Source organism: Bufo bufo, chromosome 2 (assembly GCF_905171765.1).
Source record: "Bufo bufo chromosome 2, aBufBuf1.1, whole genome shotgun sequence".
NCBI classification, from domain to species: Eukaryota; Metazoa; Chordata; class Amphibia; order Anura; family Bufonidae; genus Bufo; species Bufo bufo.
Genome location: NC_053390.1, coordinates 739,273,032 through 739,288,844, shown reverse-complemented (window position 1 = coordinate 739,288,844; position 15,813 = coordinate 739,273,032). Strand labels below are relative to the sequence as shown.

Genomic DNA, 15,813 nt, shown 5'->3' with positions numbered 1-15,813 from the left:
TCTCTTGGCTATTGAGTTTCAGTCCAAAGGAGACTGAACTCCCTATGCCCTGTTAAAACCAGACAAGACGGCTTCTATATATCACATATATTTATATACGCCCTTTTAATATGTATTCTTTTATATCCAATAGTTCTGACAGGCAGCAGGTTTGTGGCATCAGATGGGTGGCAGCATCAGAATAGTGGCTGAAGCACGTGGCCAGAAGTAACAGGCCATTTTTCACAATGTTTTGGTGTGGCTGCCAGAATGATCTAGTCTGATGCATCAGGCACTGGCGTGTGAAAATCCTGGCTGATCCACACCTGATTAATTTTTACAAATATTAGTCTCTTAACATTTTGTGTTGAAACGCGAGTTCTCTTTGGGGTAACTATGCCCCCCGCCGCACTAAACACCCACTCTGATGCATCACTGTATGCCAATGCCACCACCTGCTGGTTCAGGTTCTGCTCCATCCGCCTCCTCCTCATCCTCCTCCTCTGCAAGTTTAGCCCCCACAGGGCTCAGTTGGCCGTGAGATGTAGGCGCCACGTTTCCTGTCCTCCTGTCCCCTGGCCAGCCAGATTTATCAGCATCTGCTCCAGGACATGAAGGAGTGGCATGACGTCATTCATCCCCTAGTCCTGGCGACTGACAAATAAAGTGGCCTTCTCAATGGGCCTGAGCAAACGGCAGGTGTCACGCATGAGCTGCCACTGGCTAACGTTGAAGTTACACAGGGGGGTATTCCTGTCTACCTACATCATCAAGAAATTGTTTACGGCCTTCCTCTGCTCATATAGTTGGTCCAACATGTGGAGGGTGAAGTTCCAATGTGGAAATGTCACATATGAGGCAATGTTGGGGAACACTATTCTGCCTTTGCAGCTCAAGCAGGGGGCGTGTTTTGCAGGATAAGAGTGAATGAAGTGCATGCACATTTTCCTGGCCATTTTCAAGATGTCTTGTGGTTGGGTGGAAGACTTCAGGAACTGCTTTCCAACCAGATTGACGCCCTCCTTGATGCAGCGGAACCAAATTTTCTTCCCATTATTGGTGACAATGGTTCCGATCTTCAGGATTCAATTTCATGCTGAAGGACGCGAAGCAGTGTGAGTCAGCTCTCCCAGGCAGTCCAGGTACAGAACAGTGTGACACCGCCGTGCTCTGCATAGGTGGTATGCTGGAGGACCACTCAGAACTGTGCCTACAGTGGAGGCTGAGGACAAGATGTTGGATGAGGATGCGCAGGAATCACAGCTTGAGAACATGGAGGCGGCATTGCCGTTACCTGGCAAAGTTTCTGGTGTCTCCAGGCAGGAACCACATTTACCCAGTGGGCTGTAAAAGACAGATATTGTCCTTGATTACTGATCCACACGTCGGCCCTACCGTGTACAGAGACTGACAGGCTCAAGGACTGGCCCACCTTCTTCTCAACATACGTGTGCAGGGCTGGTACAGCCTTTTTGGAGAAGTATTGACTGCTTAGGTCTCTCCACCTTGACTCGGTGCAAGCCATCTGTTTTCTCAAAGGTGCAGAGTCAACCACATGGAAAGGGAGGGACCGTAGTACCAGCAACTTGGCCAGGAGTACGTTCAGCTTCTGTGCTATTGAATGAATGCGCACCTACTGTTGTCTTTTTGCAATCACCTTGGTGATCAATTGCTGGTGAAATGCGTGATGAGGAGTAGGAGCATCAGGACCAGTATACAATGGGAAGGAAACACAGATCCCGTCTTCTCAGGTGGTGGAGCCTTGACTGCTGGAAAAGGCATTCGGGCCACTAGGAAATGCCTCGGGCTGTACCACAACATAAGTGCCATGGTTTTTCCAGGCCACTTTATGGTGACGCTCCATGTGTTGATGCAGGGCTGTGGTGCCAACATTGGCACTCTGGCCACGCTTCACCTTCTGACGACAGATTCCACATACTGTACGGCCACACTGATGTCCTCCGATGACTTGATGAAAAATTCCCACACCAGCAGGTAGGAAATTTTAACCCCACCACTCCGTACTGACTGTCTGCCGCTGCCTCTATGAAGCCGTGCTCTGCTATTTGTTTCCAGACAGGTAGGCTCTGGAGTAGAAGACTGCCTACTCCGGGTACGTTTGGCTCCAGATTTCACACTGCTGCCACCCTGCTGACTCACGACCACGCTTGCGCCCTGCTGGTTCAGCCGCTGTCTCATGCACAAGCTGCCACCCTCAGCCCCTGATGATGATGATGAAGCCTCCTCTTCACCCAGCTCCCAAGTGCAATCAGCTACATAATCATGCACTACTGTCTGCATGTCACTGATTTCACCCTCACCAGTCTCATGGCCATGTCCTTGACCATTCCCAACACCTGTTCTCGCGGGACTATCAGGGCCGATCCTACACGGGGTGCAGTGGGTGCCCCGCACCCCAGCGCTGTCACCCGAAAGGCGCCGAGCGAGCCGCCGGGACTTTTTTTTTTTTGACTTTTTATTTTATTTTATTTTATAATGCCCGCAGTGGCGTAGCTATAGGGGTCGCAGCGGTCGCAATTGCGACCGGGCCCCTTAGTCAGGGGGGCCCACAGGGCCCCCTCAAGCCAGGAGAACGCAGCCGCAGCTGAATAACTAAGATACAATTTACAGGGGGCGGAGCGGAGGCCGAGAGGAGAGGCCCTGTGTGACGCGCACTGTGCAGGGCAGCTGGGCAGGCGAAGTGAGGAGGAGGGGCCGGGGGAGCGGCTTCAATTGAGGTGCGACGCAGGACTTAGTCACGTACCTCACTGTGACCTCCTGCGTCGGATCTCGCGAGATGACGCGGCGCGGGAAGGCACAGTGAGTGAGGCATGATGACCGCCTGTACCAGGATGCCACAAGCTGTGAAGGAGAGAGAGGTAAGTATTAATTATTATTATTTTTTTATGTACCCTACGTTCTACCCTTATTGCAGAGGCACTGGGGGCACGAGAGGAGGACCACTGACAGTACTCAGTCAGTGGACATCATAGTATTAATAAGAGTGGAGACTGGAGAGACTACCATTATATTAATAATAAAGAGGGGGCTATTATATTAACAACGAGGGGGACATTATATTATTAATAAAGAGGGGGTCATTACATTAATAATAAAGAGGGGGCCACTACATTAATAACAAAGAGGGGGCCATTATATTAATAAAGAGGGGGCCACTACATTAATAACAAAGAGGGGGTCATTATATTAATAAAGAGGGGGCCATTATATTAATAACAAAGAGGGGGCCAATACATTATTATTAATATAATGGCCCCCTATTTATTATTAATATAATGTCCCCCTCTTTATTATTAATATAATGGCCCCCTCTTTATTATTAATGTAATGCCCCCTCTTTATTATTAATGTAATGGCCCCCTCTTTGTTATTAAAGAGGGGCCATTATATTAATAATAAAGTGGGGGCCATTACATTAATGATGAAGAGGGGGCCATTATAATATACAGGGGGAATAATATTATGAGGAATGGGGGACTACCTGTCTGGCTCTAGCACAGTATTGGGGGGCAGCAGGATGAGTTGTTGAGACCCCAGGAAGGAGAGGATGAGAGTAAAGTGAGGAACCTAAAAAATAATCTGTGAAACTCTGCAGAGACGAGAAGCGGCTGAAAGAAGGTGTCATGGCGGTCTTATCTCTGGATGAAGACGTTGAGAAAAGTGTACATCACAGGAGACGTCACTGGATGTAACAGGTATGGTGCGGCATTCTCCTGTAATAATATTACCCATGCACATATCTGTTTCTCGGTAGGGTAAGGGGTATATAGAATTTGACCCACACTGCCGCATCCGGCCCCAGACTTCAGGTAACACTGTGTTCTGAATTCTGGGGCCTAACTAAGGGGTATCAGGGGACATTATTATACAGGGGTAATATAACTTATATTACCCCTGTATAGTGTACCCTGATACCCCTTAGTTATATTACCCCCTGTATAATTTACCTGATACCCCTCAGTTATATTACCCCTGTATAATGTCCCCCATAACAGTGTGTGTTATCCACAGATCTCCCATAACAATGTGTCATCCACAGATCCCCCAAATTATTTTAAAAACCTGCTGTTTCTCTAGATGACCTTATGTTTATGGTAGTGGTAATAGAGTCTCAATGGTCTATAAAAGCAGCTACACTATTTTTACAGACCTTTGAGACTCTATTAACACTACTATTAACTATTAACATAAGGTCATCTAGACTAGAAAAAGCAGGTTTTTAAAATTCTTATTTTTCCCATTTAGGTGTTAGAGCAATCTAATTAAAGTTATGTTTTAACACCTAAAGAGAAAGAAAAAATAAATAAAAACCTACGGTTTCTCTAGATGACCTTATGTTGATAGTAGTGTTAATAGAGCTTCAATGCTTTGTAAAAATAGTGTAGCTGCTTTTATAGACCCTTCAGACTCTATTACCACTACATTGTAAAGGGGAGGAGTTAGTAAGATAACCACGCCCATGTGGGGGCGCCAGAAATATTTCTGCACCCAGGCGCCTGTGACCCTAGGATCGGCCCTGGGGACTATCATCATCGCTACTTGTCCGCCTACATGAGGAAGCAGTAGCTGTTGACTGTCCTCAACCCAGGGTGTTTGGCACCCGGGGCGGGTCATTTCTTTGGCACCCCCCCCCCCCCAATACTTGACCACATACCTCTTATATCCAGGGACATCTCCTGTCATGTAGACCTTCTCTTTCCTTTTCTCCTCCGTTAGACCACCATGAGAAATTATTTCAGCCGCATCTCGTCTCTATAGAGTTTGTAACACAGACAAGTTAGATTTCTCAATTCTCAATTCCATCAACCCCCCCATCCTGGTGTCCCCACGGTGTCATCCTGCTGCCACCCTCAATACTGTGCCCGTTGTGCTTCCCAATGTCCCAGGTACTATACTGCTGAAAAAATAGTGACATAATTGGGGTCATTTATCAAACTGGTGTAAAGTAGAACTGGATTTCCAAAAGAGCTGTCAAATATGAAAGGTGGAATCTGATTGGCTGCTATGGGCAACTAAACCAGTTCTACTTTACACCAGTTTGATAAATTACCCCAAATGTTCCTATAGTGTCTACAGCAGTTATAATGTCACCTAGAGTGCCCCCAGTAATAATAACACAGTAGTGTCCCCCACGCTGCCCCCCACACAGTAGTGTCCCCCATGCTGCCCCCCACACAGTAGTGTCCCCCACACTGCCCCCCACACAGTAGTGTCCCCCACGCTGCCCCCACACAGTAGTGTTCCCCACGCTGCCCCCCACACAGTAGTGTCCCCCACGCTGACCCCCACACAGTAGTGTCCCCCACGCTGCCCCCACACAGTAGTGTCCCCCACGTTGCCCCCCACACAATAGTGTCCCCCACATTGCCCATATAGTAATTTCCCCCCTACATAGTAATCCCTCCCATAATAATTTGCCCCCCACTGTGCCACACAGTATCCCACCATATTCCCCCCACATCCTCCTGTGTGCACCCCCCTCATGTCCCCCAAAGTTGGCACATAAAAAAAAACAAAAAAAAACTAAAAGCTAAATACTTACCTGCTCTTGCTCGCAGAGTCCCGGCACTGTGCTGCTGAGTCCCGGCCCAGGCGCTCGCGATGACGTTATCGCACGCGCCTGCGCCGGGATTTCACTACCGCATAGGCTTCAGGCCTACTAGGCCTGTAACCTATGGCGGGGATCGGCGGCGGGGCAGGGAACTATGCGCTTCGCTCCCTGCCCCGCCGCAGTATGTGGGTGTCAGCGCTTCAGCAATGAGTGCTTCCATCTGTATTGATGGAAGCGCTCATTGCTTCTGGGACTGCTGGCACCCCCGTGAGAGTCGGCACCCGGGGAGGACCGCCCCCCCCCCCCCCCCCCCCATCCCTCGGGCACGCCACTGGTCCTGAATAAGCTCGTCCTCGCTCGCAACTAAGCGTGGTGTTAAAGTACCCCACTGACTCTTGACTGTGGTTGTCTGATGTCAGTTGAGATGATGTCAGTTTATGATGTTTAAGACCGAGTCAAGGACAGCTGGGTTTCTGATCAAAACACGATTGCTGGCCTGTTACCCCCCCCCCCCCCCCACACTGCTGTTACTTCTGCCAGCTCCAGAAACATTTTTGACACTGCCCCTTCCCTTGGAAGGCCCTGGCACCTGTCTGTCGGACATACTGTACAGTAACAATAACTGTAAGTGTAAAATGGCAGTAGTATTTTCTACTAATTTACCCTTCCCTGATAGTTTAATGAAGTGGAGGGTCCCTTCATCAGGCATTACTCAACAGTTATAGGGATGAAACTGAGCTCTTAATAAGCTCTGCCTCTAACACCATCAGCTGTAAGGCAGCTATCCTATAAGTCAATGTTCAATCTTTTAAATAGGCCTTGAGACATGACTCTGATATTAAATAAGCCAACACCTCATCTGCCTAAGTCAGGATTTGGGGGTACTACCTTTCCTTCGGGAGAGAGCACCTTAATCGGCGCAAGGAGACTTATAGGCCATACATGCTCCTCTGGAATTCTGGGAAGAAATGGATGCAAATGAGCTCTTAATAAGCTTTGTATATAGAATAGCTGCTTTACATCTGGTGACATTAGAGGCAGAGCTTGTTAAGAGCTTATTTGCATCCCTTTCTTCACAACAGTTATAAAAACATGCACAGATATATATATATATATATATATATATATATATATACATAAAAACACAATGGAGCCAAATAATATAATTAATATGAAAAAAATAAATTTATATTAATATATAAATATAATATTAATACAAATAAAATGTAAATCATGCTCGTAAAAGTAAAAAAAAATTGGTAAGAATAAGTATAAAGAGCCACCCAGTGTATACCTCATAAGTGCCTAGAATATGAGGAAAAACTCTCAGGGGAGGATCACATTAACCCCTTTCCAGCTGGCTTAGGTCACAAACAGCTAAAGGGTGAGGGCTGCTTGTCACGGAACCATGAACCAGACGTGCAACAAGAGATAAGAGAAAATAAGAAGGCTTTATTGAAAATAAAGCTGTAAAGCAAAAGTCCAAAACGGATGGTGAAACCGAGCAGAGTCTTTGCGAAGCCAGAGGTCAGGAACCAGAAGGGTAGTCAGACGAAGCCAGGATCAGGAACCAGCAGGGTAGTCAGACGAAGCCAGGATCAGGAACCAGCAGGGTAGTCAGACGAAGCCAGGATCAGGAACCAGCAGGGTAGTCAGACGAAGCCAGGATCAGGAACCAGAAGCAGCAGCAGTCTTAGAAGCATGTGTACACAAGAGGACCAAGCAAGGAACTGAAGCCACAGACCTCCTATATATATGAGCCAGGCATCCAGCTCCTCCCAGTGGGAAGGAGGAGCCGCAGGGTGGAAGGCTACAAGAAACCCACAAACCAAGATGGCCGCCAGCACATGTCAAACGAAGGAGAACAGCAAGAAGGTAAGACCATGACAGTACCTCCCCCTCAAGGGCCCCTCCTCCGCGGAGCACAAAACGGTTTCTGAGGGAAGCGTGCGTGGAAGGCTCGGAGCAAGGCAGGAGCATGGACATCTGCGGAGGGAACCCAGGAACGCTCCTCTGGACCATAACCACGCCAATGGACCAAAAACTGCAACCGACCGCGGACCAGGCGTGAGTCCAGGATATTGCTCACCTCATATTCCTCACGATTGCCCACTTGGACCGGACGAGGCCGAGGAACCGAGGAAGTGAAACGATTACACACCAGTGGCTTCAACAGGGAGACATGAAACACATTGGAGATCCGCATGCCAGAAGGAAGCGCAAGGGCATAGGCTACCGGGTTTACCCTGCGAAGCACTCGGAAGGGACCAACAAAGCGAGGCGCCAGCTTGGGAGTGGGCACTCGAAGGTTGAGGTTGCGGGTGGACAACCATACACGGTCTCCGACCTGGTAGGAAGGAGCAGGCGCTCGTCTGCGATCAGCCTGGAGTCTCTGGCGCTGCGCAGAGACCTCAAGGGACCTCTGGATCTGTACCCAAGAAGCACGTAGGACGGAAAGGTGATCCTCCACAGCCGGAATATCCTGGGGAGAGAATTCCTCCGGTAACACGGCAGGTTGGAACCCATAATTGGCCATGAAGGGAGACGTCCCAGAGGAAGAGTTCACCGCCGTGTTCCTGGCAAACTCAGCCCAAGGCAGGAGGTCAACCCAATTGTCTTGGTGGTCGGAGACATAGCAACGAAGGAATTGCTCCAAGGCCTGATTGGATCGTTCTGCGGCCCCATTGGACTGAGGGTGGTAGGCCGAGGAGAAGGAGAGATGAATCCCCAACTGGGAGCAAAAGGCGCGCCAGAACCTGGACACAAACTGACTCCCCCGATCCGACACAATCTCCTTGGGCAAACCGTGCAACCGGAAGACCTCCCTGGCAAAAATCGTGGCCAACTCTTGTGCAGAGGGTAACTTCTTGAGAGGAACACAGTGGCACATTTTGGAAAACCGATCCACAATCATGAGAATGACCGTATGGCCTCGGGATGCAGGGAGGTCCACAATGAAATCCATCCCCAGGTGTGACCATGGGCGCTCCCCGGTGGCTATGGGTTGCAGAAGGCCCAACGGAAGGTGCCGAGGGGACTTACTCTGGGCACAAACGGAGCATGCCGCTACATATGCGGCGATGTCGGAACGTAGGGAAGGCCACCAGAACAGACGTGAAACAGCCCAGGACAGCTGATTCTTTCCAGGATGCCCCGCGGTCTTGGAGTTATGGTAGGTACGCAACAACCGAGTGCGCAACTCCTCAGGCACAAAACATCTGCCGTTGGGTCTCCCAGAGGGAGCACCAGATTGAGCCGCCAAAATCTGCTCACCCAGGGGAGAGGTCAGGCTGGTGCGAATGGCGGCCAGGATCTGATTCGGAGGTATGACCGAAGTCGGAATCGACTCCTCCCTGGACAGCTCGGAGTACTGCCGTGATAAGGCATCCGCCCTGATGTTCTTGGAACCGGGTAGGTAGGAGACCACGTAATTAAAACGTGACAAGAACAGAGCCCATCTGGCCTGACGTGGTGTCAATCTCTTGGCCTCAGAAAGGTAGGTCAGATTCTTGTGGTCCGTCAGGATGAGAACCGGAACCACCGAACCCTCGAGCAAGTGCCTCCATTCTTTAAGGGCCTGCACGATGGCCAATAACTCCCTGTCACCAATCTGATAGTTGCACTCCGCGGAAGACAGTTTCCGGGAGTAAAACCCACAAGGAAGCAGAGGACCCTCTGGTGTTCTACGCTGAGACAGAAGGGCGCCTACTCCCGTCTCAGACGCGTCCACCTCGAGGACAAAGGGCAACCCAGGGTTGGGATGCGACAGAATCGGTGCCGACACAAAGGCGGACTTTAGGGCCTCAAAAGCTCGGATGGCCTCGAGCGGCCAGACCTGGGAATTACTGCCCTTCCTGGTCAGATCCGTGAGAGGCTTGGCCAGCATGGAAAAGTCCCTGATGAACTTCCGATAATAATTGGCGAAGCCCAAAAAGCGCTGCAGGGAACGAAGACCACTGGGCTGGGGCCACTGTAAGACAGCCGAAACCTTCTCAGGATCCATGGAGAACCCCTCAGCGGAAATGATGTAACCTAAGAAGGTTACCTGGGATCGGTGAAATTCGCATTTCTCAAGCTTACCGAACAGCTTGTTCTCTCGTAACCGTTGCAACACTCGTCTGACATCCAGAATGTGGACCTCCATGGATTCAGAATATACCAAGATGTCATCCAAATAGACCACCACACACTGTTGCAACAGGTCACGGAAAACATCGTTGATGAATTCCTGAAAGACTGCGGGCGCATTGCACAACCCAAAGGGCATAACCAAGGATTCATAATGACCGGTCCTGGTGTTAAACGCGGTCTTCCACTCATCGCCCGCCTTGATCCTTACCAGGTTATATGCCGCCCTCAGGTCGAGTTTGGTAAAAACCGTGGCCCCTTTAAGGCGATCGAACAGCTCGGAAATCAAGGGTATCGGGTAAGCGTTCTTGATCGTGATGCGATTGAGACCCCTGTAATCGATGCAAGGCCTCAACTCACCACCCTTCTTTTTCACAAAGAAAAATCCAGCCCCTGCCGGGGACGAAGATTTGCGAATGTGTCCGCGTGAAAGCGCCTCCCTCACGTACTCCTCCATGGCCTCATTCTCCGCTACCGACAGTGGATAGACTTTGCCACGAGGAGGAACGGCACCAGATTGTAACTCTATGGCACAATCGTATGGGCGGTGCGGAGGTAGGGCAACCGCGCGCACCTTATCGAATACATCCCGGTACTCCTCGTATTCAGGAGGCAACAGAGAGTCCGAGGAAGTACACAGCAACTTGACAGGCCCATGGATGCAACTAGCCCCACACTGTGGTGACCACGAGAGGATCTCGACCGATCTCCAATCGAAAGTCGGATTATGCTTCTGGAGCCAGGGGTACCCCAAGACCACCGAGTAGTGTGGAGACGAAATAACCTGGAGACAGACCGACTCTCTGTGAACGGCACCAATGGCTATCCCCACTGGAAGGGTCTCATGAGTCACGTGTGGCGGCAGAAGGGGTCTGCCGTCTATCGCCTCAAGAGCCAGTGGGGAACCTCGAGCCTGCAGAGGAATGGAATTGGCGGCAGCGAACCCACTATCAATGAACAAACCACCAGCACCAGAGTCCACCAACGCCTGGGTCGTCACCGAGCCCCCGACCCAGGAGAGGACAACAGTGATCAGTGGTTTGTCAACACGGGAAACCGGGGACGAGGAGACTCCACCCAAGATCTGCCCCCGACAGGATCTCAGGTACGAGCGTTTTCCCGGACGGTTCGGACATGCCAACCGAAAATGCCCACCGAGACCACAGTACATGCATCGGCCCTCGCGTCTCCGGAGTGCCCTCTCCCCCTCGGACAGGCGAGCAAACCCCAGCTGCATGGGTTCACCCCCAGACAAGTCATCCCCAGGAGGCGTGGGAGGAGAGGGAGGCACGGGTGGGACAGCAAACGTAGGCACCAATCTGTTAGAAGACCTCCGCAGGTTCTCCTTAAAGGAAGGTCTCTCCCTGAGTCTGGTGTCAATCAAAATCAGGAATGAAATAAGAGACTCAAGCTCAACTGGTAGGTCCTTAGCTGCAACCTCATCCTTCAAGGCATCCGAGAGACCATGAGAGAAAGCAGCGACCAGAGCCTCATTATTCCAGCCCACCTCTGCTGCCAGGGTACGAAACTCAATGGCGTATTCAGCTACGGATCGTGAACCCTGTCTGATGGACATAAGGAGCTTCGCAGCAGAGGCAGCACGAGCCGGCACATCGAATACCTTCCGAAGAGAAGCAACAAAACCGGAAAACTCGGCAACCACCGGATTGTTGTTCTCCCATAAAGGGCTGGCCCAGGCCAAGGCCTTGTCCGAGAGCAGCGAGATCAAGAAGCCCACCTTTGATCTCTCAGTAGGAAAGGCATGTGGCAGCAACTCGAAATAAATGCCCACCTGGTTAAGGAAACCTCGGCACTGAGTTGGCTCTCCCCCAAAGCGCTGTGGAAGAGGGGCAGAACCGGTCATACCCCGAAACACCGCAGGCGCAACAACAGGTGTCGGGGTAGACTCTGGCGCAACAACCGGAGCGGCAGTAGGAGCGAGCCCAGGAGCGACAACCGACCCATCGGCAACGGGAGCGAAATGAGCCGTGCGTTCAAGCAGGGTTTGCAACGCCACAGCGAACCGACCCAACAGGTGATCCTGCTGATCAAGTCTGGCAACCAGCGTGGGTAGCGAGGATGGCCCTGTACCGTCAGAATTCATGGCTTGGTCCTAATGTCACGGAACCATGAACCAGACGTGCAACAAGAGATAAGAGAAAATAAGAAGGCTTTATTGAAAATAAAGCTGTAAAGCAAAAGTCCAAAACGGATGGTGAAACCGAGCAGAGTCTTTGCGAAGCCAGAGGTCAGGAACCAGAAGGGTAGTCAGACGAAGCCAGGATCAGGAACCAGCAGGGTAGTCAGACGAAGCCAGGATCAGGAACCAGCAGGGTAGTCAGACGAAGCCAGGATCAGGAACCAGCAGGGTAGTCAGACGAAGCCAGGATCAGGAACCAGAAGCAGCAGCAGTCTTAGAAGCATGTGTACACAAGAGGACCAAGCAAGGAACTGAAGCCACAGACCTCCTATATATATGAGCCAGGCATCCAGCTCCTCCCAGTGGGAAGGAGGAGCCGCAGGGTGGAAGGCTACAAGAAACCCACAAACCAAGATGGCCGCCAGCACATGTCAAACGAAGGAGAACAGCAAGAAGGTAAGACCATGACACTGCTTAAACCACTAATACCTCTGTATTGGGAGAAACTATAGAAATGATTCTGGTGTTGTTTGAAACTTGACAGTCTAAAACCAGATTTGAATCACAGCATTATCTCCACTACATCTGCAGATATAGCTGTTAGAAATTGGGTAGGAAGTGAACGCAGGGGAAACCAGCTTTCAATTTCAACTGTTATCATTCCCTACCTGATTTCTAATAGCTGTATCTTCTATGTAGTGAAGATAATGCTGTGATTCTGATCTTAAACTGCCAGCTTTCAAAGACTAGAACCATCTTTAAAGCTGTTTCCAATCAGGAGGTATGAGTGGTTAAAGCAGCCCCCACCCCCCTCACTCTGCTACCCAAACTCTGCAGACAGTGAGTGCTCTCTGCTGAAAGCGTCATAGTTGCCTAGGCAATCCTGGTGCACTTCAGCTCCAGCAAGCCCTACAGAAATTGTTATACAGAATATACATAAAACAAGCACAAAAAAACACTGATCCATATAATAGTGTCTACAAAAATGTTTCACAATGTCTGCATAATTACCCCCTATTAGGTTTGTGTTATTGGATACTCAAGAATATTAGCTTTAGTTTTTTTAATTTTAGAATCAGAATTTCAATATAAAACAAGAAAATTGTATTAAAAAATACTGTTTTTATTCTTCTTGTGCAGATCACTGATCTTTAAACTGGGAAGGAACCGAAGAAGCAGCAATGCCTTTATTTAGAAATATCTAGACCGTTCCTTACAAGGATTGATGGCCAAGAGGCTTATCTCTTACTAGCTGGTTGCACATACTTTTCAACTTTGAAGGAAGATGAACGCCATTAAATGTGTGTTGGTTGGAGATGCTACTGTTGGGAAGACTTCACTTCTTGTCCGCTTCACATCTGAGACCTTTCCAGACACCTATAAACCAACGGTTTATGACAGTACAGGAGTAGATGTTTTCATGGATGGCGTCCAAATAAGCCTTGGACTTTGGGACACTTCAGGTAATGATGCATTTAAAAGTATTCGGCCCATTTCATTTCAGAATGCGGACATTGTTTTATTGTGCTTCTCCGTTGCCAATCATACTTCATTTCTAAGTGTGAGGAACAAGTGGATTGCCGAGGTCAAACAAAATCTCCCCCATATACCAGTGCTTGTTGTCGCCACACAGACTGATCAGAGAGAGCTAAACCACTTACGAGTGCCATGCATTAGCTCTGCAGATGGTAAACAGCTGGCACAAGATGTTCGAGCCAAAGGATATTTGGAATGTTCAGCTCTAAGTAACCGGGGAGTTCAGCAGGTATTTGAGTGTGCTGTGAGGACTGCGGTCAATCAAGCCAAGAAAAGAGAGAGACGAAAGCGTTTCTCTTTGGTCAATGAGTGTAAAATTATTTGAACTGCTGAACTTCCAGGACACATTTCCGCAACAGTGACAGAGTAAAATACTTTATATTCACCACCTTTTCATTGTGTTCTTGATTTTGAAATTCTTTAAGGACCCTCTATCTCAATTCTGAGCCATTCTCAGCCAGACGCACTGAAGAATTACAGGAAATATTTTTTGTATTTTGCTAAACATAAGTAACCTATTTATTTTACTTCTAAAAGATACAACATATCCACAAAATAAAATGAGAATATGAGTCAAAGTTACATACAAATTTCTCTCAACAGGAAGTAGTAGAGATATAAGTTCTATGTAGTTCAGGCAGTGGAACCAAATGAAAACCATGTGATGTGCATTGATCTGCTATTTGTATGTTTTTGTAAGAATAAATCAGTGCCACCTATGCACCTGGTGTTCTATTTATATGGGCCCAAATCAATATTCAGTCACCCATGAATAACTATATTTATATTAAAATGAATGTCCACCTTTAAGTGTGCTGATTAATTTCAGAATTTATTGTGGTCACAGCTTTGCGTTTCTGATAATGTGCTTGAAATCATTTCTATAGATGAGTTAAAGTGTACCTCCAATAATAAACAATGTTCCATAAATCAAAAGTACAAAGATAGGAAAGTGTGTCATATATCTTATTACAGAAAAACTCTCTTTCTCCACTTCTCAGACCTTTCTTTCTCTCCCCCATGCCTCCTGCACTTATCATTTTCTTGCAATTCGCTGACAAAATCCATACACATGTGGTAGAGAGAAGGCAGATTGTAGCTTCAAGGAGCTGTCTGTGAAGAGGGGAAAAGGAGGGGTAAAAGAGAACAGCTGCACAACTGTGTGCTGTGTATAGAAGACATCATAGCAGCTAACCTTCACCCACTCTGGAGCTCAGTTGAGGGAAAAACAGAGATACAGGATACGCAGATACTGATTTAAATAAAATCAGAATATATGTTATCACTCTTACAAATTTGACAGCTTATTCTGTATATTCATCTTAACTTATACATGATAAAATTCTGTCTGCTTGCAGTCACCACATGAGGGAGCTTAGGTGCATACTGTTTATATACAGTGGGATGCGAAAGTTTGGGCAACCTTGTTAATCGTCATGATTTTCCTGTATAAATCGTTGGTTGTTACGATAAAAAATGTCAGTTAAATATATCATATAGGAGACACACACAGTGATATTTGAGAAGTGAAATTAAGTTTATTGGATTTACAGAAAGTGTGCTATAATTGTTTAAACAAAATTAGGCAGGTGCATAAATTTGGGCACTGTTGTCATTTTATTGATTCCAAAACCTTTAGAACTAATTATTGGAACTCAAATTGGCTTGGTAAGCTCAGTGACCCCTGACCTACATACACAGGTGAATCCAATTATGAGAAAGAATATTTAAGGGGGTCAATTGTAAGTTTCCCTCCTCTTTTAATTTTCTCTGAAGAGTAGCAACATGGGGATCTCAAAACAACTCTCAAATGACCTGAAGACAAAGATTGTTCACCATCATGGTTTAGGGGAAGGATACAGAAAGCTGTCTCAGAGATTTCAGCTGTCTGTTTCCACAGTTAGGAATATATAGAGGAAATGGAAGACCACAGGCTCAGTTCAAGTTAAGGCTCGAAGTGGCAGACCAAGACAAATCTCGGATAGACAGAAGCAAAGAATGGTGAGAACAGTCAGAGTCAACCCACAGACCAGCACCAAAGACCTACAACATCATCTTGCTGCAGATGGAGTCACTGTGCATCGTTCAACCATTCGGCGCACTTTACACAAGGAGATGCTGTATGCGAGAGTGATGCAGAGGAAGCCTTTTCTCCACCCACAGCACAAAAAGTGCCGCTTGAGGTGGGCTAAAGCACATTTGGACAAGCCAGCTTCATTTTGGAATAAGGTGCTGTGGACTGATGAAACTAAAATTTAGTTATTTGGCCATAACAAGGGGCGTTATGCATGGAGGAAAAAGAACACAGCATTCCAAGAAAAACACCTGCTACCTACAGTAAAATATGGTGGTGGTTCCATCATGATGTGGGGCTGTGTGGCCAGTGCAGGGACTGGGAATCTTGTCAAAGTTGAGGGACGCATGGATTCCACTCAGTATCAGCAGATTCTGGAGACCA

General features: G+C 48.2%; 1 protein-coding gene across 1 annotated transcript in view; it reads left to right on the top strand.

Moving 5' to 3' along the window:
- RHOH (ras homolog family member H) overlaps positions 1-14,252 on the top strand; it is an 83,531-nt gene extending 69,279 nt beyond the window's left edge. The window contains exon 2 of the mRNA XM_040418951.1: positions 12,960-14,252. Coding sequence (XP_040274885.1) covers positions 13,105-13,680 — 576 coding nt within the window. The 5' untranslated portion in view covers positions 12,960-13,104 and the 3' untranslated portion in view covers positions 13,681-14,252. The remainder of the gene's footprint in view (positions 1-12,959) is intronic.
- Positions 14,253-15,813: the final 1,561 nt, after the last annotated feature.